Source organism: Bufo bufo, chromosome 10 (genome assembly GCF_905171765.1).
Source record: "Bufo bufo chromosome 10, aBufBuf1.1, whole genome shotgun sequence".
NCBI lineage: Eukaryota > Metazoa > Chordata > Amphibia > Anura > Bufonidae > Bufo > Bufo bufo.
In genome coordinates this window covers 147,317,272-147,343,016 of record NC_053398.1, presented here as the reverse complement: position 1 = coordinate 147,343,016, position 25,745 = coordinate 147,317,272, and the positions used below count along the sequence as shown (strand labels likewise).

The window sequence follows — 25,745 nt, the reverse complement described above, 5'->3', positions numbered from 1 at the left end:
ACCCAGCTTTCCCAGAAACAGATTCCATTGTATGTTCGGAACCTCCCAGTGGAGGGCGTCTCGCTCCGTTCCCGGCCTGGTGACCTCTACTTTCCTGGGGTGTCACCCCCATGTGTAAAGTATTGGCTTCTCTTCTGTCCATAGACTTGGTATCTGTTGACTTGGTTCTGCTGGGTTCTGGCCAGTTCTACCTGCATGGCCTGCCCCCCTATACTTAGCCCCTCCAGGCTGGACAGCACCAGCCGGGCCTGGCATGGATCAGCATAGTCCAGGAAGGCTCGGTGCTGGGCACCCTGCCATGTCAGGTGCACTGGAGACGCCCCCCGCTCTCGTAATAAGCTCTTCAGCTCACTGACCCGGGTAGTGGGGGGGATGTTCCCAATATAAATGGTGGTGACCTCCTTTTGGTCGGTTGGGTTGTCCTCGGTGACCGGAGCCCGATTGGGGTGGGCCGCTCCCATTGCTCCTGTGCTCGGGCTCCTTAGGGTGGGGTCCTCGTCACTCTTCAGCGTCACATCCTTCCCAGCTCTGCGCTCAAGATCCTGGAGTTTCCTCAGGATCGGGATCTTACTCATCGTCTCCCGACTTATCTGAGGGTCAAGGGAACACAAAATGTTTTCAAACTTTGCTTTACCCCAAATCCTAAAATAAGACGTTCTGGAGCTTTCTAACAGACCATGTGCTTCAATTCCTCCCCATTTCAAGATCTCTGCTTGCTGTGAACATTCTTGTTAAGGGTACTTTCACACTAGCGTTTTTGCTTTCCGTCACAGGAGCTCAATACCGGAAAAGAACTGATCAGTTTTACCCTAATGCATTCTGAATGGAGAGCGATCCGTTCAGGACGCATCAGTTCAGTCCCTCTTACGTTTTTTGGACAGAGAAAATACTGCAGCATGCTACAGTTTTCTCTCCGGCCAAAAATACTGATCACTTGCCGGAATGCCAGATCCGGCATTAAGTGTTCCGGCAAAATGGATCCAGCTTTCCGATCTGCGCATGTGCAGACCTTTAAAAATGCCCAAGATTTTTTATACCGGATCCTTTTTTCCGGATGACACTGGAGAGACGGATCCGGTATTTCAATGCATTTGTCAGACAGATCCGCATCCGTCTGACAAATGCCATCAGTTTGCGTCCGGATTGCCGGATCCGGCAGGCAGTTCCGGCGACAGACTCCTCTGCCGCAAGTGTGAAAGTAGCCTAATACTTAGAGTTCAAACCCCTTCTAACAGGTTGGTTACAATGTATCCAGTCGAGGCATTCCTGGACCCCAGGCTGATACAATGTATCAGTGCAGGCAAATGTAACTAACAGGACAGGAAGCAGCAGCGTGCTGCTCACCTCACAGGGGATTGTCCAGACTGGATACAACTGTAACAAACCCTCAGCTGTGAAAAAGCTCAGGACAGGAGAGAAATCTGTGGAGCCCCAAAGAGAATTGTCCAGATTGGATGGAATTGTAACAAACCCTCAGCTATGGAAGTATCAAGTCTGTACAGGATTTCAGCTTCTGCGTGTAAACAAGCATGTTCCCATTCACTGACAGCATGCAGAGATATATCAGTAACTTCCCCAGTAAACAGGGGGTTCCTGTTACTGATCCCATGCTACCTGACAGACTGACCTTGCACCATATAATCCCTTGCGGTTTGGGGCGGCTGCAGTCTGTTTTGATAACCCGGGTGGGGGTCAGGATGTAGTCCACGGTCAGGTCGTGGTCGTCCAGCAGATCCTCGGGGATGTCCAGCACCTGCAAACACAAGGTATGGGCAGTGCTGGGTTATAAGTCCCTGCACCCCCCCTACCCCCAGTCTTCAGGTGGTTTAATGGCCACCAGTCTAGTGCCTGAAACTACCCACCAGCTGCACAGACCATGGCTAGGACATACATAGAACTTCACCAGGCCCCTTTTTCTACTTCTCTGCCTATGTGTCAGTCCTTACTGTAGGTTCAGCATTCTATTCATGAACCAGCTGTAAATAAGAGGCGCAGATAGAGGAGCTGCAGGAGTTCATCATTTTGGGGTGACACACAGACATCTCAAATCCAAACGCAGGCATGCTCAACCTGCGGCCCTCCAGCTGTTGCAAAACTACAACTCCCAGCATGCCCGAACAGCCTACAGCAGGGCATTGTGGGAGTTGTAGTTTTACAACAGCTGGAGGGCCGCAGGTTGAGCATCCCTTCCATTGTTCCATTCCTGCTTACCTGACAGTCATGGACCACGGTGACCACCACCGTCTGTTCTGTCACCGCACCCATGGCCACCATCATGGCGTACTCCATATCTGCAAAGCCCTCACCTTTCCCGATTCTCCAGCCTGAAAGAAGAAGTCACGCATGATATATATATATATAGATATCCAGCAAGAGAAAAAAAGCCTCCACCCCCAGTAGCTCCACTTCTCTGATTGTGTGTCAGTCTTCACTGTAGTGCTAGTATTCTATTCATTAACCAAGAAGCTTTATGCACTGACTGCTGCCGGACCCCATCTGTTATGTGGGTACATGGTCCCAGCTGTTGGACCCCTGCCCTGACTGATTTTTCACCTGCAATATTAATTATAGTTTTTTGTGAAGCCCCCGACAAGTGTGCCGACTACCAGGGCATGGGGCCCGGGCTAATATTAGGCCCTAGCGGGCAGATTACGGGTGGTCTGCTTGGGTGGGCCAATCAGTTCCTCATGAATGTTTCTGGTACCAAAATGCGGTCAGAATGGTGGCCGACATCGGAGAGCGGCAGAGCAGACGGCATCGCAATGTAAGAATGGTAACGGCCAGTTATCAGCGTGTTCATACATTTCCTGGAGGAATAACAGAGGGAACCTACACCCATAAAACCCTATTCCCGTTATCAAAATGTGAGAGTCACCTTTCTCCGAAACAGCGACCGATCCGACAACCACCAGATCCACCTGCAGCGCAGAATCCAGGCCCAGTGGGACGCTGAAATCCTTCACTCCCTGCAGGGGAAGGGAGAAGACAAGTAGTCAGAGCCCCGGAAACTCTATAGTCACCACACAGATCAGCTACATCCCTTCACTGCTCACCCAGCGCCACGCCAACAGCTGTGGTTGTACCCGGTACTGCAGCTCTGTAACACTGACTTTGCTTGGAGCTGCAGTACCGGGTACAGCCACAGCAGAAGGCACGGCGTTGTTCATAGGTAAACCATGAAGGGTACAAGGCAGGAGGGGGATCATCCGCTTCTCCCTATAAATGGTGAGGGGGCGCTATAAATGGCGAGGGGGCGCTATAATAAATAAGGGGGCGCTATCAATGGTGAGGGGGCGCTATAAATGGCGAGGGGGCGCTATCAATGGCGAGGGGGCGCTATAAATAGCGAGGGGGCGCTATAAATGGCGAGGGGGCGCTATAATAAATGAGGGGGTGCTATAAATGGTGAGGGGGCGCTATAATAAATGAGGGGGTGCTATAAATAGTAAGGGGGCGCTATAATAAATGAGGGGGTGCTATAAATGGTGAGGGGGTGCTATAAATGGTGAGGGGGCGCTATAAATGGTGAGGGGGTGCTATAATAAATGAGGGGGTGCTATAATAAATGAGGGGGCGCTATATTAAATGAGGGGGTGCTCTAATAAATGAGGGGGTGCTATAATAAATGAGGGGGCGCTATATTAAATGAGGGGGTGCTCTAATAAATGAGGGGGTGCTATAATAAATGAGGGGGTGCTATAATAAATGAGGGGGTGCTATAAATAGTGAGGGGGTGCTATAATAAATGAGGGGGTGCTATAATAAATGAGGGGGCGCTATAATAAATGAGGGGGCGCTATATTAAATGAGGGGGTGCTATAATAAATGAGGGGGTGCTATAATAAATGAGGGGGTGCTATAAATGGTGGGGGGGCACTATAAATGGTGAGGGGGCGCTATAATAAATGAGGGGGCGCTATAAATGGTGAGAGGGCGCTATAATAAATGAGGGGGTGCTATAAATGGTGAGGGGGCGCTATAATAAATGAGGGGGCGCTATAAATGGTGAGGGGGCGCTATAATGAGGGGGCGCTATAATGAGGGGGCGCTATAATAAATGAGGGGGTGCTATAATAAATGAGGGGGCGCTATAATAAATGAGGGGGCGCTATAATAAATGAGGGGGCGCTATAATAAATGAGGGGGCGCTATAATGAGGGGGCGCTATAATGAGGGGGCGCTATAATAAATGAGGGGGTGCTATAATAAATGAGGGGGCGCTATAATAAATGAGGGGGCGCTATAATAAATGAGGGGGCGCTATAATAAATGAGGGGGCGCTATAATAAATGAGGGGGTGCTATAATAAATGAGGGGGTGCTATAAATGGCGAGGGGGCGCTATAATAAATGAGGGGGCGCTATAATAAATGAGGGGGTGCTATAAATGGCGAGGGGGCGCTATAATAAATGAGGGGGCGCTATATTAAATGAGGGGGTGCTATAAATGGTGAGAGGGCGCTATAATAAATGAGGGGGTGCTATAAATGGCGAGGGGGCGCTATAATAAATGAGGGGGTGCTATAAATGGTGAGGGGGCGCTATAATAAATGAGGGGGCGCTATAATAAATGAGGGGATGCTATAAATGGCGAGGGGGCGCTATAATAAATGAGGGGGCGCTATATTAAATGAGGGGGTGCTATAAATGGTGAGAGGGCACTATAATAAATGAGGGGTGCTATAAATGGTAAGGGGGCGCTATAATAAATGAGGGGGTGCTATAAATGGTGAGGGGGCGCTATAATAAATGAGGGGGCGCTATAATAAATGAGGGGGTGCTATAAATGGCGAGGGGGCGCTATAATAAATGAGGGGGCGCTATAATAAATGAGGGGGCGCTATAAATGGTGAGAGGTGCTATAATAAATGAGGGGGCGCTATAATAAATGAGGGGGTGCTATAAATGGCGAGGGGGCGCTATAATAAATGAGGGGGCGCTATATTAAATGAGGGGGTGCTATAAATGGTGAGAGGGCGCTATAATAAATGAGGGGGTGCTATAAATGGTGAGGGGTGCTATAATAAATGAGGGGGTGCTATAAATGGTGAGAGGGCGCTATATTAAATGAGGGGGTGCTATAAATGGTGAGGGGTGCTATAATAAATGAGGGGGTGCTATAAATGGCGAGGGGCGCTATAATAAATGAGGGGGCGCTATATTAAATGAGGGGGTGCTATAAATGGTGAGGGGGCGCTATAATAAATGAGGGGGCGCTATATTAAATGAGGGGGTGCTATAAATGGTGAGGGGGCACTATAATAAATGAGGGGGTGCTATAAATGGCGAGGGGGCGCTATAATAAATGAGGGGGCGCTATATTAAATGAGGGGGTGCTATAAATGCTGAGAGGGCGCTATAATAAATGAGGGGCCGCTATAAATGGTGAGGGGTGCTATAATAAATGAGGGGGTGCTATAAATGGCGAGGGGCGCTATAATAAATGAGGGGGCGCTATATTAAATGAGGGGGTGCTATAAATGGTGAGGGGGCGCTATAATAAATGAGGGGGCGCTATAATAAATGACGGGGTGCTATAAATGGTGAGGGGGTGCTATAATAAATGAGGGGATGCTATAAATGGTGAGGGGGCGCTATAAATGGTGAGGGGGTGCTATAATAAATGAGGGGGTGCTATAATAAATGAGGGGGTGCTATAATAAATGAGGGGGTGCTATAAATAGTGAGGGGGTGCTATAAATAGTGAGGGGGTGCTATAAATAGTTAGGGGGTGCTATAATAAATGAGGGGGTGCTATAATAAATGAGGGGGTGCTATAATAAATGAGGGGGCGCTATATTAAATGAGGGGGTGCTATAAATGTTGAGGGGCGCTATAATAAATGAGGGGGTGCGATAAATGGTGGGGGGGCACTATAAATGGTGAGGGGGCGCTATAATAAATTAGGGGGCGCTATAAATGGTGAGAGGGTGCTATAATAAATGAGGGGGTGCTATAAATGGCGAGGGGGCGCTATAATAAATGAGGGGGCGCTATAAATGGTGAGGGGGCGCTATAATAAATGAGGGGGCGCTATATTAAATGAGGGGGTGCTATTAATGGTGAGGGGGCGCTATAATAAATGAGGGGGCGCTATAATAAATGAGGGGGCGCTATTAATGGTGAGGGGGCGCTATAATAAATGAGGGGGCGCTATTAATGGTGAGGGGGCGCTAAAATAAATGAGGGGGCGCTATTAATGGTGAGGGGGCGCTATAATAAATGAGGGGGCGCTATAAATAGTGAGGGGCGCTAGAATAAATGAAGGGTGCTATAAATAGTGAGGGGGCACTATAATAAAAGAGGGGGTGCTATAAATGGTGAGGGGTGCTATAATAAATGAGGGGGTGCTATAAATGGCGAGGGGCGCTATAATAAATGAGGGGGCGCTATATTAAATGAGGGGGTGCTATAAATGGTGAGGGGGCGCTATAATAAATGAGGGGGCGCTATATTAAATGAGGGGGTGCTATAAATGGTGAGGGGGCACTATAATAAATGAGGGGGTGCTATAAATGGCGAGGGGGCGCTATAATAAATGAGGGGGCGCTATATTAAATGAGGGGGTGCTATAAATGCTGAGAGGGCGCTATAATAAATGAGGGGCCGCTATAAATGGTGAGGGGTGCTATAATAAATGAGGGGGTGCTATAAATGGCGAGGGGCGCTATAATAAATGAGGGGGCGCTATATTAAATGAGGGGGTGCTATAAATGGTGAGGGGGCGCTATAATAAATGAGGGGGCGCTATAATAAATGACGGGGTGCTATAAATGGTGAGGGGGTGCTATAATAAATGAGGGGATGCTATAAATGGTGAGGGGGCGCTATAAATGGTGAGGGGGTGCTATAATAAATGAGGGGGTGCTATAATAAATGAGGGGGTGCTATAATAAATGAGGGGGTGCTATAAATAGTGAGGGGGTGCTATAAATAGTGAGGGGGTGCTATAAATAGTTAGGGGGTGCTATAATAAATGAGGGGGTGCTATAATAAATGAGGGGGTGCTATAATAAATGAGGGGGCGCTATATTAAATGAGGGGGTGCTATAAATGTTGAGGGGCGCTATAATAAATGAGGGGGTGCGATAAATGGTGGGGGGGCACTATAAATGGTGAGGGGGCGCTATAATAAATTAGGGGGCGCTATAAATGGTGAGAGGGTGCTATAATAAATGAGGGGGTGCTATAAATGGCGAGGGGGCGCTATAATAAATGAGGGGGCGCTATAAATGGTGAGGGGGCGCTATAATAAATGAGGGGGCGCTATATTAAATGAGGGGGTGCTATAAATGGTGAGGGGGCGCTATAATAAATGAGGGGGCGCTATAATAAATGAGGGGGCGCTATTAATGGTGAGGGGGCGCTATAATAAATGAGGGGGCGCTATTAATGGTGAGGGGGCGCTAAAATAAATGAGGGGGCGCTATTAATGGTGAGGGGGCGCTATAATAAATGAGGGGGCGCTATAAATAGTGAGGGGCGCTAGAATAAATGAAGGGTGCTATAAATAGTGAGGGGGCACTATAATAAAAGAGGGGGTGCTATAAATGGTAAGGGGCGCTATAATAAATGAGGGGTGCTATAAATGGTAAGGGGGCGCTATAATAAGTAAGCGGCATTATAAATGGTAAGGGGGTGCTATAATAAATGAGGGGGCGCAGTTAGCCATTAGACAAAGATGGGCATTTTTATTGTGAGGGCAGAAAGGGGTATTAATAGTAGTAATAATAATAATATTCTCTAGGTTCCCCTAAACAGCAGTCACAGTCCCTTTCTGCCCCCACTTGACAAAATATCCATATTTATTGTTTTTTTTATTTTCTAAGAGGCAAAAAAGGGCATTATTGCTAGGCAAGGGCGGAGAGGTGGGCACTGTTAAGGTGTGGTTCCTAAAGGGGGCGCTGTTACATGTGGTGTACTGTGTGGATAACTATACTTTATACTTATGGCACCATTATATCTGGAATGCAGTATTTGGGGGTCTGTGCACCATTAGGGAGCAGTAACACAGAAGTGGGGGTGCAGCAGGACGTAATGCCGGTCTCTGTATTGTGCCTATTCTGCACCGTCTGGGGGCATTGGGGGCATTGATCAGTAATGTCTGTGCCTTGTACAGACAGATCATTGGTAGCTGGTAATATTTCATTCCATAACAGTATGGCAGTAATGTGTGATCACTGTTTGGCGGTATTATTTGCTCCTGGTATAGCAGCATTATTGATGATATTGGACTTTGCAGAGGAGATTTTATTTTATTCAGTAATAGTAAAGTTAAATTAGTCACTATATAGCAGTAATGACAGTGGAAATGGTGTGGCAGTATTATTTTAGATGTGTATATAAGTATTGTTGTTAAATTGGATGTGTAATTGTTGTTATTCACTAACAGTATGTGGTCATGGTGTGGCGGTATTGACTTGAATGTGTATATTGGTATTATTGATAACATTGGTCTTTGTGTAGTGGTGTTAATGGAACTGGTCATGGTGTGGCAATATTATTTGGGCCTTGTATAGCGGTATTCTTGGTAATACTGGTCTTTGCATAGTCGGATTCATTCAATAACAGTACGGCGGTAATAGTTAATCCCTGTATGGCAGTATTATTTGCGCCTTGTATAAAGGTATTATTGGTAATACTGGTCTTTGTATACCGAGTTGTGTGTGTCTTTTTGAGATGGGGAAACAGCTCTCCTTGTCTGAACACTGTATGGATTAAATTAAATGATCTGGACTGACATTCTGCTGTTTGGCCACAAGATGTCGCTGTTTCCTAAACTCAGCTACAGATTGCAGATATTTCTATATTCATGAGAGGTGGAGTTGCACACAGAACCTGGAGAAGAAAGGGAGCAGCCATCTTAGAGGGAGCTGAGACTGAGGAACTGTGTGAGCAGAGGAGCAGACGGCATCAAGGTGTGGGGGCATACCTCAGTGACCAGAGCTGCAGCTAAGTGAAGCTGATTGTGTCCAAGACCCTGATCCGAAACGAGGATAGCTTCCAGGAATGCTGATGAAAGCTGAGGAGCAAAGCCACATACACTGCGGTGCCGCATGCTTGTTGGAGAGGTATTTGTTCGGTTCCGAGTCACCAGCGGATGCAGAACAGACCCGGGTCGGTAAGATCGTGCACGCACCACATCACAGTGTAATGGGACCAGGCCTGTAGTTTGCAAGGACTCCATAACTTAAAAGGGACATTTCACATTGGAGAGCTGATAAACTTCCCACAAACTCAAGCCAGGCTGGCGTTTTGCTCAGAAGGAATACTCAGGCCCGTGCTACAGGACCAGTTATGGGAGGGGGAATACTGTAGAGCACTGTAAGATTGTAAGCTGTTGTGCTGCACCGCAGGCTAGCCCCTACCACATACCCATACAGAGGTTCTTTTTTTAAAGGGTAATAACAGGTACGGTGTGGCAGTTTAGTTGTGCCCGCCAGTAGGTAAAGTACCACGCTTTCCTCCTGCATCCATCGGAGGGCGGCGCGCTGTGCAGCACAAGGGTCTCAGCCTTCGGGCTGGGTGTATGTACATTTATTGTGTGTTCCCAGCATTTGTGGTTGTGTTCATTACCACGTTTAAAGGGGTCATCCAATTTCAAGAAACCCCCCCCCGCCACATGTGCCGGGCCTCCCTAGCGTCACCTGCAATGCTAGGGAGGCTCGTCCCCGCCTGCCATTGGCTGCTCCCCCCCGACACCAGATGTTTTCATCTGTATTCAGGGAGAAGCAGCAGCGGTTGCGCTGGGAGCTGGGTAAGTATATTACCAGTGAGGGGCCTGGCACATGTGTGTGTGTGTGGGGGTGGGGTTCTTGAAATTGGATGACCCCTTTAAACGTGGTAATGAACACAACCACAAATGCTGGGAACACACAATAAATGTACATACACCCGGCCCGAAGGCTGAGACCCTTGTGCTGCACAGCGCGCCGCCCTCCGATGGATGCAGGAGGAAAGCGTGGTACTTTACCTACTGGCGGGCACAACTAAACTGCCACATCTTACCTGTTATTACCCCCCCCCCCCCCAAAAAAATGAATCACTGTATGTGCGGTGCAGCACAACAGCTTACAATCTTACAAAGCTCTGCAGGATTCCCCCTCCCATAACTGGTCCTGTCCCACGTGCCTGAGTATTCCTTCTGAGCAAAATGCAGCCTGGCTTAAGTTTGTGGAGATTTTATCAGCTCTTCAATGTAAAATGTCACTTTAAAGTCCTTGCAATGAACAGTAGTAACACTTGTGGCCTGACACAAACAGAAATCCTATCTAACGAACTACAGGCCTGGTCTCAGTCTCTAGGCGCCAACACTGTAATGAGGTGCGTGCACGATCTTACTGACCCGGGTCTGCTCTGCCACCGCTGGTGACTCTGAACAGAACAAAATGCCTCTCCAACAAGCTTGCGGCACCGCAGTGTATGTGGCTTTGCTCTTCAGCTCTCATCAGCGTTCCTGGAAGCAATCCTCGTTTCTCTGGACAGGATCAGGGTCTTGGACACAATCAGCTTCACTTAGCTGCAGCTCTGGTCACTGAGGTATGCCCCCACACCTGGATGTCGTCGGATCCTCTGCTCTCACAGTTCCTCAGTCTCAGCTCCCTCTAAGATGGCTGCTCCCTTTCCTCTCCAGGTTCTGTGTGTAACTCCACCTCTCATGAATATGGAAATATCTGCAATCTGTAGCTGAGTTTAGGAAACAGCAGCATCTTGTGGCCAAACAGCAGAATGTCAGTCCAGATCATTTAATTTAATCTACACAAACAGGGTTCAGACAAGGAGAGCTGTTTCCCCATCTCACATGTTGGGGGGTACGGACCATAAACCTTGAGGCTTGTGCCCCTGATTTTTTGGGACCCTAGCAATGCCCCTGATAGTGCTGTAGATCAGCTCTGCGGCTCCCTGCCTCCTGTGGGACTGTGTGATCAGAACAATATTTCAGCATTTGGGGCCAGTCTTCATTTTTAGCTTAGCGCGTCATTAGTAAAGTCCCTGAGGACCCCTTTAATAAAGCCTGCTCTGCTCCCTATATCACTCACCTGTGAGGTGGAGCAGATCCTCAGCACCTCTTTGCTGGCCCCTTGAGGTGGAGTGATCCGGTTGAAGAGTCCGGTTCTGAGCCGCGGAGTCGGAACCAGCAACGTTTTACCGGCCTGCAGACAATGGGAAATCAACAAGCCCCACTAGTATCTGGGTTAATGTGCCATCAGAGAGGATTGTGGGTAATGACGTATAAAGGGGAGCCCCAGAGCCGCTTCTACCTGTAGAGCCGCCAGGCGGACACCTTCCAGGGGTTTATCCGGATCCACTTTAATCTCCTTCGCCTGGCTGAAAACCTCCAGAGATGTGACCCTGTGACCGGCCCCGCGGGACGCCTGGGGGAGGGAGCAGAGGGAGGATAGTCACTTACTTGTAGGGTGAGAAATCGTGCGTTCTTCTGCGGAGCGTCCGGATTTATCTTAACCGTCTTCGCCAACTGGAAATCCTGCAAGGTCGTTAACCGCTCACAAGCCTGCGGCGCCCCCTACACACCGAGAGAGGGGTCAGAACCCTGGAGTGCACCCATAGAGGGGGTACAAAGCACAGGAGACCCAAAAGTATGCAGGTAACATGGTAACATAGCACAAATGTGGGAACGCCCTAAGTCACATGGTGGAGGATGAGGGAGTTCATGAGGTCACCGCATAGGAGTGATGTCCAGGGCATTTTTAGTACTCCCTTCCCCATGCTAATGGCATATTTGGATGGACATTACATACAGTTCTACTAAATGGACCGGATAATATAGAACTACATACCTATTATATCAGCAGGGACGTCTCCTCTGATGTAGATGTTCTCTTTCCTCATCTTCTCCATTGGGAGCAGACCGCCATGATGACATCTTTATGCAGTGTCTTGTCGCTGCAGATTTTACCACACAGACATCTTAGGTTCCTCACTTTTCTATCATCCTCCTCCTCCTCCTGGTGCCCCAACAGTGTAATCCTGCTGCTACCTCCAATACTGTGCCCGCTGTGCTCCCTGATGCCCCAAACACTATACTGAAGAAATAAGTGCCACACAGATAGTCCCCCCATAATAAAAGTGTTCCCGAAAGTCCCACCAATAGTAAATCTCTCCCTGAGTGCCCTCATTACTACTAGGCCTCCTACAGTGATAATGCTCCCAGAGACTGCCCCTATTGGTAGTAGTGGCCTCCATATTGTGCCCGATAATAATGCCTCCACAGTACCATAGTGCCCCCAGTAGTGATAAAGCTCTCAAAGTGCCCCAGTAGTAATAAGGCCCCCTAAACTGCCCCAGTAGTAATAAGGCCCCCTTTAGTGCCCCAGTAGTATTAAGGCCCCCTAAACTGCCCTCAGTAGTAATAAGCCCCCCTAAAATGCCCCCCAGTGTTCCCAGTAGTAATAAGGCCCCACAGTGTTCCCAGTAGTAATAAGGCCCCACAGTGTTCCCAGTAGTAATAAGGCCCTACAGTATTCCCAGTAGTAATAAGGCCCTACAGTATTCCCAGTAGTAATAAGGCTCCCTAAAGTGCCCCAGTAGTATTAACCCCTTCACTACCAGTGCCGTACATGTATGGCGCTGGAGCGAAGTGCAAACATGGTGCCCGATTGCGGGGAGAACAGCCTGGCAGATTCATGCTAACGCTAGCCCACTATGCCACCGGAAGTCCTCTCCGGCCCCATTCACTATAACGGGGGTGAGCCAGAGGTCCTTTCACAGCGTGGCAAACAAGCCGAGAGGCGGCCGGACAAAAACCGCAGCGTGCGTATATAAGGCCCCCTACAGTACTCCAGTAGTATTAAGGCCCCCTAACATGCCCCCAGTAGTAATAATGCACCACAGTGTTTCTAGTAGTATTAAGGCCCCCTAAAGTGCCCCCAGTAGTAATAAGACCCCCTAAAGTGCCTCAAGTAGTATTAAAGGCCCCTATAATGCTTTAAGTAGTATTAAAGTCCCCTAAAGTGCCCCAAGTAGTATTAAAGCCTCCTAAAATGCCCCCAGTAGTGATAATGCCCTATAAAGTACCCCAGTAGTACAGTCCTGATCAAAAGTTTAAGACCACTTGAAAAATGGCAAAAAATCCTATTTAGCATGGCTGGATCTTAACAAGGTTCCAAGTGGAGCTTCAACATGCAACAAGAAGAAATGGGAGGGAGACAAAACATTTTTTGAGCATTCAATTTAATGAAAACAACGATTAAACTGAAACAGGCTGTTTCCCCAAAGTTTAGGACCACATGCCTTTAAAAGGCCAAATCTGTGCACAGATGTGGATTCATTGTCATCTTCTGTCAGGTAGTCACACGTTGTGAAGGCAAAAAAACTCTCCCTTTTTGAAGGTGGTCGGGTTGTTGATCTGCATAAGCAGGGTCTCTCACAGCCGCCATCGCTCCTGAGGTGGGACGCAGTAAGACAGGCATTTGGAATTTCTTAAATGATCCTGAGGGTTATGGAACAAAAAAGTCAAGTGGAAGACCCAAAAAATGTCCTCAGCACTGAGCCGGAGGATCCAATTGGCTGTCCGTCAAGACACTGGACGATCCTCGACCCAAATGAAGGCCTTTACTGGTGCTGACTGCAGCCCCATAACCATCAGACGGCATCTGAGACTGAAGGGCTTCAAAAACAAAAAACGTCTTCAAAGACCTCGTCTCCTTGAACGCCACAGAACTGCTCGTTTGGACTTTACAAGAGAGCACCAAACATGGGACATTCAAAGGTGGAAGAAAGTTTTATTCTCTGATGAGAAAAAATGTAACCTTGATGGTTTCCAACGTTACTGGCATGACCAGCAGATCCCACCTGAGATGTTTTCCACGCGCCACAGTTGAGGGGGCACAATAATGGTCTGGGGGGCTTCTTCCTTCAGTGGAACAATGGAGCTTCAGGAAGTGCAGGGGCGTCAAACGGCCGCTGGCTATGTCCAGATGTTACAGAGAGCATTCCTCATGACCGAGGGCCCTCGTCTGTGGGGTAACAGGACAACGCTGCAGTACACAATGCCCGCAGGACAAGGGACTTCTTCCAGGAGAATAACATCACTCTTTTGGCCCATCCTGCGTGTTCCCCTGATCTAAATCCAATTGAGAACCTTTGGGGATGGATGGCAAGGGAAGTTTACAAAAATGGACAACAGTTCCAGACAGTAGATGGCCTTCGTGCGGCCGTCTTCACCACCACTGAGAAATGTTCCCACTCACCTCATGGAAACGCTTGCATCAAGCATGCCGAAACAATAACGGCGGAGCTACTCATTACTGAGCTCATGTTTGGAGGTTGGATTTCTGTTTTGGGGGGTTTAGTTTTTTTTTGGAGGTGTGGTCCTGAACTTTTGATCAGCTGAAAAACAGCCTGTTTCATTTTATTTGTTGTTTTCATTAAATTGAATGCTCAAAAAATGTTTTGAACCTTGTGAAGATCCAGCCATGCTACATAGGATTTTTTGCCATTTTTCAAGTGGTCTTAAACTTTTGATCAGGACTGTATTAAGGCTCCTCCATAAGGGCCCCTTTAGAGCTCCCCATAGTAATAAGCCCTCTAAAATTGCCCAAGTAGTTAAAATGCCCCCTGTAGTGCCCCAGTCGGTATAATGCCCCCTGTAGTGCCCCAGTCGGTATAATGCCCCCTGTAGTGCCCCAGTCGGTATAATGCCCCCTGTAGTGCCCCAGTCGGTATAATGCCCCCTGTAGTGCCCCAGTCGGTATAATGCCCCCTGTAGTACCCCAGTCGGTATAATGCCCCCTGTAGTACCCCAGTCGGTATAATGCCCCCTGTAGTGCCCCAGTCGGTATAATGCCCCCTGTAGTACCCCAGTCGGTATAATGCCCCCTGTAGTGCCCCAGTCGGTATAATGCCCCCTGTAGTGCCCCAGTACTAATAATATCTCTCTACAGGGCCTCAAGTAGTTATATTTAAAGATTAGCGAATCGAAGTTGACGAAGTGGAATTTGATCCGAATTTCAGGAAAAATTTGATTCGCACCGAATCCAAATTTCCTGACGCTTTGTGGTAATGAATCACATTTTTTCCTAGAATGACTGCTGCACGTGTGAGGACATGGAGCAAGGAACTCTGGGAAGGCGGGATCACCCACAATGCCATGCATGCAGCCAATCAGCAGCCAGCCAGCCCTGTGATGTCACAGGCCTATAAATAGCCTCAGCCACCTTGGATTCTGCCATTTTCCAGTGTACTTAGTGCAGGGACAGACGTCAGCAGGCGCTAGGGACAGTGCGAGGAAAGAGTTGAAAACTTTTATTTTGCTGCATAGAAGTTCAGGGAAAGGATAGGGAGGAATCCTTCCACAGCGTTTATGTAGAACAGGCTTCAGTCGGGGAGGTTACAGTCTGGGTAATAGGAACAATCCTATTACACCTTGCTGCACTGACTGCGGATCCACATTGCCATTATACAGCTCTGTAATTCCAGCAAACCGTTCTGGTTATTGGGGTGCAAGTGCTGAGTGATACCGGCATTAACAGGGGTTATTACAAGGGAATATTTCTATGTCTTATTTGCCCTTGTGCGGTGCAGTTATATGTTCTAAAGCATTTTTTGGCTTGTATTAGTGGGGGAAAAAAGGGCTTATTAGCCGTTGTGCGGTGAAGTGAGAAAATTACAGACTTTTTGGGGTGTATTAATTTCATAGAAACCAAGAATGTGTCGGCAGATAAGAATAAAAGAAAGTGACTAAACATGTCAAAGAGGTTACACCCCTATAAGAAGCGCCAAAACCCAAAAGTGTATCAGAGAAAAAAACAACAAAGTGATCCAAAGATTATTAGCTAAAAATGAAGGCTGGGTGTCCACCCTAGTACAAGGTGACTCGAGGAGAAGGGGGGAGTCGGTGAACAATAAACACACTACTAGAGCACACCTATAATAACAGTATATAATCACATATAGGTTATTATATGCATATGTCTATCTGTACCTTCTCCTGATGAAGGGGTTTGCATACCCCGAAACGCGTTGAGCCTTTTTTATGAGCCATTTTTCTACATTAAAGAAGCCAAAGCCTTCAGCAATATTACTGGGGTGAAGCCTTTTTTCCATACTGGGCAACTATCAGTTTTGAAGACTCTACAGGAGCTCCTGGCCGGGGGGTTATTGGTCCATGCTGGTGTCTTGAGTTTATCCAGCTGGCCACCCCCCGTGAAGTGAGTTGATTTTTATCTTTGGTTATACCTTTATATGGTTAATATATGTGATTAATTTCACTAACTGTGATTATAGGTGTGCTCTAGTAGTGTGTTTATTGTTCACTGACTCCCCCTTCTCCTCGAGTCACCTTGTACTAGGGTGGACACCCAACCTTCATTTTTAGCTAATAATCTTTGGATCACTTTGTGGGGGTGTAGGAGCAGTTCCAGCTCCATCTGCAGCAACTTGAGTCTAGAGTCACTGATGAGCAGCATTCTTTACCCGCATAGTGAAGAAACTACTCACCAGCAGCAGCTAGACCTGGAGCAGGACCTGGACCAGCACCCTGCCACCCTACATTAAAGATCCGCTGGACTACTGGGCAGCCAAACTGGATTTCTGGTTGCAACTGGCAGAGTTTGCCGTGGAAAAGCTGTCCTGCCCGGCCAGTAGTATGGCATCAGAGCGGGTATTTAGTGTGGCAGGAGCCTTAGTTACCCCAAGAAGAACTCACCTGTCCACCCAAAATGTGGAGAGACTGACCTTTGTCAAGATGAATCAGGCGTGGATCAGCCAGGATTTCCACCCACCAATGCCTGATACATCAGACTAGATCATCCATGGTGCCACACCAACACTTTGACAAAAGAGCCCGGTTTCTTCTGGCTACCTGGCTCAGCTACTATGATGCTGCCAGCAGCCTGATGCCACACATCTGATGCCAAGTGCTTCTTCTTTCACCCACCATCTTCAGCTGGTACTAGTATTGCCACCCACCTCCCTACTGTCATCGAGTCACTCTGTGGTCTCCTGATGTTGCTGCCACCTCTACACTATGCCACCCTGCCACCCTGTGGCCTCCTCCTGATGCTGCTGCTGCCACCTCCACACTATGTCACTATGCCACCCTGTGGCCTCCTCCTGATGCTGCTGCTGTCACCTCCACACTGTCATTGTGCCACTCTGTGGTCTCCTCATGCTGCTGCCACCTCCACACTGTCCTTGTGCCACCCTGTGGCCTCCTCCTGATGCTGCTGCTGCCACCTCCACCCTCTGTCATTGTCCACTCCGTGGCCTCCTGATGCTGCTGCCACCTCCACACTGTCATTGTGCCACCCTGTGGCCTCCTCCTGATGCTGCTGCTGCCACCTCCACCCTCTGTCATTGTCCACTCTGTGGCCTCCTGATGCTGCTGCCACCTCCAGACTCTGTCATTGGGCCACTCTGTGGACTTCTCATGCTGTTCCCACCCTCCCCACTTCATGACTGGGCCATTATTTTGCCTTTCGGCCTGGCTGACATCATCATTGACCCTTCTTCTGATCTGTCGGAAGGAAGGAAAAATGAGACTCAAAACGGATCCTGTCTAACAGCTGTAAGGCCTGTATGACATGGTCTCTGTTTTGCATCAGAATTGGCTTATGATTTCGTAGCCAAAAGCAGGAGTGGGTACAAAACACAGAAGACATGCAAATATTCCATTTACGTGTCATCTCTGTTTTAGATCCACTCCTGCTTTTTTTGGCTTTAGCAATACTGATGGATTACTGACTGAGTGAAGGCGGATGCTCCACGGACAGGATTAGTTTTTTGGGGGTTATTGTTCTGACAGATCAGAGGAAGGGCAAAATAATCAGTGACGTCACCACAGACTTACTGCTGACCCCCTCTCCACTCTGTCGGGGGCTCTACTTGTATAAGGGGTTAATAGAACAGGTTCTGTAGACATCTATGTGGAATCAGCTGATGACGGTGTAATAGGAGTGCGCTTCTTCTTGGCGCTAACATCGACCTGTAAGGCTGAGTTCATACTGGAATTATTTGGTCAGTTTTGTCCCTGTGACTGCCCAAATAAGTGAAGTGTGCAGTGATTCTAAGAGCGACGCCTGTCATCTGCATGTCATACGGACTCACAGTATTATCTCACTATCACAGCAGACTATGTGTGTTACTGCAAGGCACAGTGTTCTGCACCACTATACAGGCACAGTGTTCTACACCACTATACAGGCACAGTGTTCTACACCGCTATACAGGCACAGTCTTCTACACCGCTATACAGGCACAGTGTTCTACACCGCTATACAGGCACAGTGTTCTACACCGCTATACAGGCACAGTGTTCTACACCGCTATACAGGCACAGTGCTCTACACCACTATACAGGCACAGTGTTCTACACCACTATACAGGCACAGTGTTCTACACCGCTATACAGGCACAGTGTTCTACACCACTATACAGGCACAGTGTTCTACACCGCTATACAGGCACAGTGTTCTACACCGCTATACAGGCACAGTGTTCTACACCACTATACAGGCACAGTGTTCTACACCCCTATACAGGCACAGTGTTCTACACCACTATACAGGCACAGTGTTCTACACCACTATACAGGCACAGTGTTCTACACCGCTATACAGGCACAGTGTTCTACACCGCTATACAGGCACAGTGCTCTACACCACTATACAGGCACAGTGCTCTACACCACTATACAGGCACAGTGCTCTACACCGCTATACAGGCACAGTGTTCTACACCCCTATACAGGCACAGTGTTCTACACCACTATACAGGCACAGTGTTCTACACCACTATACAGGCACAGTTTTCTACACCGCTATACAGGCACAGTGCTCTACACGACTATACAGGCACAGTGCTCTACACCGCTATACAGGCACAGTGCTCTACACCGCTATACAGGCACAGTGCTCTACACCGCTATACAGGCACAGTGCTCTACACCACTATACAGGCACAGTGCTCTACACCACTATACAGGCACAGTCTTCTACACCGCTATACAGGCACAGTCTTCTACACCACTATACAGGCACAGTCTTCTACACCACTATACAGGCACAGTGTTCTACACCGCTATACAGGCACAGTGTTCTACACCACTATACAGGCACAGTGTTCTACACCGCTATACAGGCACAGTGTTCTACACCGCTATACAGGCACAGTGTTCTACACCACTATACAGGCACAGTGTTCTACCCCACTATACAGGCACAGTGTTCTACACCACTATAAAGGCACAGTGTTCTACACCGCTATACAGGCACAGTGTTCTACACCGCTATACAGGCACAGTGTTCTACACCAATATACAGGCACAGTGTTCTACACCACTATACAGGCACAGTGTTCTACACCGCTATACAGGCACAGTGTTCTACACCACTATAAAGGCTCTCTGCAGCCAGGAAATAGACGTTTTTTAAAGTGATTCGCCCACGAATAAATTCGTATTGAACTGAAATTTTTCCGAAAATTCGGTGAACCAGCAAAATCGAATTTCTGAGAAATTCTCTCATCTCTAGTTATATTGCTCCAAAAGTGGAAGAAAAAAAACTAACAAAATACTCACCTGAGTGTCGCCCCATGCTTCAGTCTGCCCCTTTGCGCCTGCCCTGCCTTCTAGGCTTCAGGTCTAGTGGCCTATGAGAGTGAACGGCAGGGAACCATTGGTTCTAATGGCTGCTGCGCTATTCAAATGAGGACTGCAATACAGTTGCACGGTGGTCACTACTTTCGGGGCCCTGGACAAAACATGCCCGGGCTCAAGCCCCAAATATTTTGGCCTACAAACGACCCAGCAGGTGGCCCACTCCAGCATCAGCCTAGCCCGGCCCTAGTGACGTCACAGCCCCCTAGTGGTGGTGGAGGGGCTCAAATCTTTAATATCAAACAGAATTAAAACCCAAGTTCTACAGGTCTGTAATACTTAGACCCCTTGCAGACGAGCGTGTGCGGATTAGGTCTGGATGCGTTCAGTGAAAAATGTGCGATTTCACAAACAAAGTCATTCAGTTTTTTCTGCGATCGCGTTCAGTTGTTTAGTTTTTATCGCGCGGGTGCAATGCGATTTAATGCGTTTTTTCACGTGCATGATAAAAAACTGAATCTCTTAGCAACCATCCGTGAAAAACTCATCGCATCCGCACTTTCTTGCGGATGCAATTTTCATGCAGCTCCATTGACTTCTATGGGGCCAGCGTTGCATGAAAATCGCAGAATATAGAGCATGCTGCGATTTTCACACAACGCAAAAGTGATGCGTGAAAACCAGCGCACATGTACACAGACCTATTGAAATGGCTGGGTCCGGATTCCGTGTGGGCGCAAATCGTTCGCATCACGCATTGCACCCGCACGGAATACTCGCTTGTGTGAAAGGGGCCTTAGAGCTTTAGTTCCTCACCATTTCTGCTTGCTGTCAGTGATTTGAACATTCTTGTTCTCATGCAGAGGTGAAACATCCATACTGGCCCACTGAATGCTCACAGCTGAGAGTCTGTTACAATTGTATCCAATATAGGTAAACTCATGGTTCTCATCATCTGTTGCTACAATGTATCAGCACAAGTAAAATGTATCAATCTAGAGTCCAGACTATTTTCTGGATACATTTGTAACCAACTTTCTGCTGTGTGAGCAGGACAGGGGCAGGATGGGTTTTAATTTCTTATGGGAGTAACCTCCTGTTTGCACTTGTACCTTGAAGTTGGGGATGCGGTGGTGAACCGGGCGCGGGAAATCGGCCAGATCATTGTGTTCCATGTAATCCCAAACCTTCTGGCGAATGTCCCATTTACTGCATCCTGGAGAGAGAGAAGATGCAGGAAGGTCACATGATGGCCGGCGGTGGGTGTAGTTACCAGTGGGGACCACAGGGGGCAGTATTACTGACCCTGTCTGAGGCTCAGACGATAGAGAAATAACTAATAACCACAGTAGAGGATCATTTATATATACACTCACCTAAAGAATTATTAGGAACACCTGTTCTATTTCTCATTGATGCAATTATTTAGCCAACCAATCACATGGCAGTTGCTCCGATGCATTTAGGGGGGTGCTCCTGGTCAAGACAATCTCCTGAACTCCAAACTGAATGTCAGAATGGGAAAGAAAGGGGATTTAAGCCATTTTGAGCGTGGCATGGTTGTTGGTGCCAGACGGGCCGGTCTGAGTATTTCACAATCTGCTCAGTTACTGGGATTTTCACGCACAACCATTTCTAGGGTTTACAAAGAATGGTGTGAAAAGGGAAAAACATCCAGTATGCGGCCGTCCTGTGGGCAAAAATGCCTTGTGGATGCTGGAGGTCGGAGGAGAATGGGCCGACTGATTCAAGCTGATAGAAGAGCAACGTTGGCTGAAATAACCACTCGTTACAACCGAGGTATGCAGCAAAGCATTTGTGAAGCCACAACACGCACAACCTTGAGGCGGATGGGCTACAACAGCAGAAGACCCCACCGGGGACCACTCATCTCCACTACAAATAGGGAAAAGAGGCTACAATTTGCACGAGCTCACCAAAACTGGACTGTTGAAGACTGGAAAAATGTTGCCTGGTCTGATGAGTCTCGATTTCTGTTGAGATATTCAAATGGTAGAGTCCGAATTTGGGGTAAACAGAATGAGAACATGTATCCATCCTCTGATGGCTACTTCCAGCAGGATAATGCACCATGTCACAAAGCTCCAATCATTTCACATTGGTTTCTTGAACATGACAATGAGTTCACTGTACTAAAATGGTCCCACAGTCACCAGATCTCAACCCAATAGAGCACTTTGGGATGTGGTGGAACGGGAGCTTCGTGCCCTGGATGTGCATCCCTCAAATCTCCATCAACTGCAAGATGCTGTCCTATCAATATGGGCCAACATTTCTAAAGAATGCTATCAGCACCTTGTGGAATCAATGCCACGTAGAATGAAGGCAGTTCTGAAGGCAAAAGGGGGTCCAACACCGGATTAGTATGGGGGCACTAATAATTCTTTAGGTGAGTGTAGATTATCACTATGTACTTGTGTTACTATGTAAGGCCTCATGCACACGGCCATTGTTTGGTCCGCACCCGAGTCACATTTTTTGCCGCTCGGATGCGGACCCATTCACTTTAATGGGGCCCACAAAAAATGTGGACAGCACTCCGTGTCTGCTCCGTTCTGTGGCCCTGCAAAAAATAAAAATAATAATATAAAAATAGAACATGTCCTATTCTTGTCCCTTTTGCGGATAAGAATAGGCATTTCTATAATGGGCGACCCATTCTGTTCCGCAAATTGCAGAGCACATATGACCAGCATCCGTGTTTTGCTCTGTCCTAATGCATTTCTATGGGCACAAATAACAGCTCCGTTTTGTTCTGTTATGTGTGACGGGAAAAAAAGTCCTGTTATATTCCATTATAAAGGAACAGAACGGAATTACTAACGCTGATACAAACCCGCCCTTAGGCTACATTCACACGTCCGTGGTGTGTTGCGGACCTGCAAACTGCGGGTCCGCAACACACCAGCCCGTCACCCCAATAGAAATGCCTATTATTGTCCGCAAGCTGCGGACAAGAATAGAACATGCTCTATCTTTTTGCGGAGCTGCGGACCCAACATCGGGGCCGCGCTCCGCAATTGCGGCTGCAGACAGCACACTGTGAGCTGTCCGCATCCATTCCGTCCCCATAGAGAATGAATGGGTCCGCACCCGTTCCGCAAAATTGCGGAACGGGTGCGGACACATTTTGCGGACGTGTGAATGGAGCCTAACTACGTAACTATATCACTATGTCCTTGTGTTACTATTAGGAATGAGCGAATCTACTTCTGATGAAACATCCGAAGTCGATTCGCATAAAACTTTGTTTGAATACTGTACAGAGCGAGCCCTCCGTATAGTATTAGAATGTATTGGCTCAGATGAGCCAAAGTTATTACTTCGCGAAGTCTCGCAAAGAAAAATTTATTTCTACGGAACAGAACCAGAGTTTGGGAAAAGGTTTTTAACAGTAGAAATACATTTTTGAAGTTATTACCTGAAGTCTCATGAGATTTCACGAAGTAATAACTTCGGCTCATCTGAGCCAATACATTCTAATAATGTACCGTAACCGAGGGCTCGCTCCGTGCAGTATTCAGGCTGGGTTCACACTTGAGCGTTTTACAGCGCGTTTGAACGAGCTGAAAAACGCCCTACGCTCAAACAAGTTCTTGAGCTTCTTTGGGGCGTTTTGACGCGCGTTTGTGGCCATAGGACACTGCAGTCAATCACACAAACGCGCGTCAAACGCGCCTTTACTATTGCAAAAAACGTGCATAAAAACGCGCGACAAAAACGCGCATATCAAATACGCTCAGGTCTGAACCCAGCCTCAAAGTTTTAATGCGAATCGATGTTTCATCCGAAGTCGATTTACTATATTACTATATCCATATGTTACTATGTTACTATATCACTATGTCCTTGTGTTACTATGTTACTATATTACTATGTCCATGTGTTGCTATGTTACTATATCACTATGTCCTTGTGTTACTATGTTACTATATCCTTGTGTTACTATGTTACTATATCACTATGTCCATGTGTTACTATGTTACTATATCACTATGTCCATGTGTTACTATGTTACTATATCACTATGTCCTTGTGTTACTATGTTACTATATTACTATGTCCATGTGTTGCTATGTTACTATATCACTATGTCCTTGTGTTACTATGTTACTATATCCTTGTGTTACTATGTTACTATATCACTATGTCCATGTGTTACTATGTTACTATATTACTATGTCCATGTGTTACTATGTTACTATATCACTATGTCCTTGTGTTACTATGTTACTATATCCTTGTGTTACTATGTTACTATATCACTATGTCCTTGTGTTACTATGTTACTATATTACTATGTCCATGTGTTACTATGTTACTATATCACTATGTCCTTGTGTTACTATGTTACTATATCCTTGTGTTACTATGTTACTATATCACTATGTCCTTGTGTTACTATGTTACTATATTACTATGTCCATGTGTTACTATGTTACTATATCACTATGTCCTTGTGTTACTATGTTACTATATCCTTGTGTTACTATGTTACTATATCACTATGTCCATGTGTTACTATGTTACTATATCACTATGTCCTTGTGTTACTATGTTACTATATCACTATGTCCTTGTGTTACTATGTTACTATATCACTATGTCCTTGTGTTACTATGTTACTATATCACTATGTCCTTGTGTTACTATGTTACTATATTACTATCTCCATGTGTTACTATATTACTATATCCATATGTTACTATATAACCATGTCCTTGTGTTACTATGTTACTATATCACCATGTCCATGTGTTACTATGTTACTATATCACTATGTCCTTGTGTTACTATGTTACTATATCACTATGTCCTTGTGTTACTATGTTACTATATCACTATGTCCTTGTGTTACTATGTTACTATATTACTATCTCCATGTGTTACTATATTACTATATCCATATGTTACTATATCACCATGTCCATGTGTTACTATGTTACTATATCACTATGTCCATGTGTTACTATGTTACTATATCACTATGTCCATGTGTTACTATGTTACTATATCACTATGTCCATGTGTTACTATGTTACTATATCACCATGTCCATGTGTTACTATATCACTATGTCCATGTGTTACTATGTTACTATAGCACCATGTCCTTGTGTTACTATGTTACTATATCACCATGTCCATGTGTTACTATATCACTATGTCCATGTGTTACTATGTTACTATATTACTATATCCATATGTTACTATAGCACCATGTCCTTGTGTTACTATGTTACTATATCACCATGTCCTTGTGTTACTATGTTGCTCTGTCCCGCTGTATGCGGTATATGTGCTGCTCACCAGCTCGGACTCGGGTGGCAGGCTCCATGTTCTGCTGCACATTCCACGTGTCTGCGCTGAGTCTACAGTGGCCTGAAGAGGTCAAACTTGTGAGAACTGCACCTCCCTCTGCTCTCATAGCTGCAGGGTACTGGCTTATATACTCTTCACATGCAGAGTATCTGCAGCCTTTTACAGGTTCCCATCCGTGCAGTGAATAAAAAGTCCTTGGTGTGAACTGTCCTGTGATGCAGATTTGAAATCTCCAGGTGATTTATGCCACAGACTTCCACCACGGATTTAACCCTTTGCAGTGGATAAGATGAAACCCACATCCACAGTTACTCATTTGTCACATTTTCGGCTGCAGAAACGGCTGTGGATTTCACCCTCTGCATTGCAATTGCTTGTCCCTCATTTCAGGTCAGTTTCTGCTGCGTGTCTGGGGCATCATCCCGTTGAAAGAGGGCACCTGCCATTAGGGGCCACTGCTGCTGTGAAGGGGGGTCTGTCTGTACAGGACCCAGAGCCTCACACTGCCTTCGCTGGCTTGTCTTCTTCTCATAGTGCACCTGGTGCCATCTCTTCCCCAGGTAAGTGATGTAACCTGATTCCTCAGACCAGGCCGCCGTCTTCCAACGGACGCGGATGCCAAACAGTGCATTTTCCGATTTTTCCACTGACCCATTGAAAGTCAATGGGTCCGCGGAAAAAAACGGAAAACGGAACAACGGCCGCGGATGCACACAACGGTCGTGTGCATGAGGCCTCGCTGGGATCCTTACGCTTGCTCATTTTCCAGCTTCCAATAGATTGAAGGGTATTCCGGTAGGCACTAGTTAGCTCCTCTCCACAGCATGGGGGCTATCAGATTGGTGGGGG

At 47.0% G+C, this 25,745-nt stretch overlaps 1 protein-coding gene across 2 annotated transcripts; it reads right to left on the bottom strand.

Annotated features, from left to right (window-relative positions):
• On the bottom strand, positions 1-24,939 carry MTHFSD (methenyltetrahydrofolate synthetase domain containing). 2 transcript variants are annotated; one of them, XM_040409586.1, is made up of 8 exons: positions 24,885-24,939; positions 20,667-20,770; positions 11,410-11,523; positions 11,039-11,152; positions 2,876-2,966; positions 2,212-2,324; positions 1,628-1,753; positions 1-590 (listed from the first exon to the last, which is right to left on the bottom strand). In XM_040409586.1, the coding sequence occupies exons 1-8, from the start codon at positions 24,910-24,912 to the stop codon at positions 87-89; spliced, it is 1,194 nt and encodes a 397-aa protein (XP_040265520.1). In that variant the 5' UTR covers positions 24,913-24,939; the 3' UTR covers positions 1-86. The 2 variants fall into 2 exon arrangements, with proteins under 2 accessions (XP_040265520.1, XP_040265519.1); XM_040409585.1 differs by lacking the exon at positions 11,410-11,523 and adding an exon at positions 11,261-11,374.
• Between the last annotated feature and the right edge of the window lie 806 nt (positions 24,940-25,745).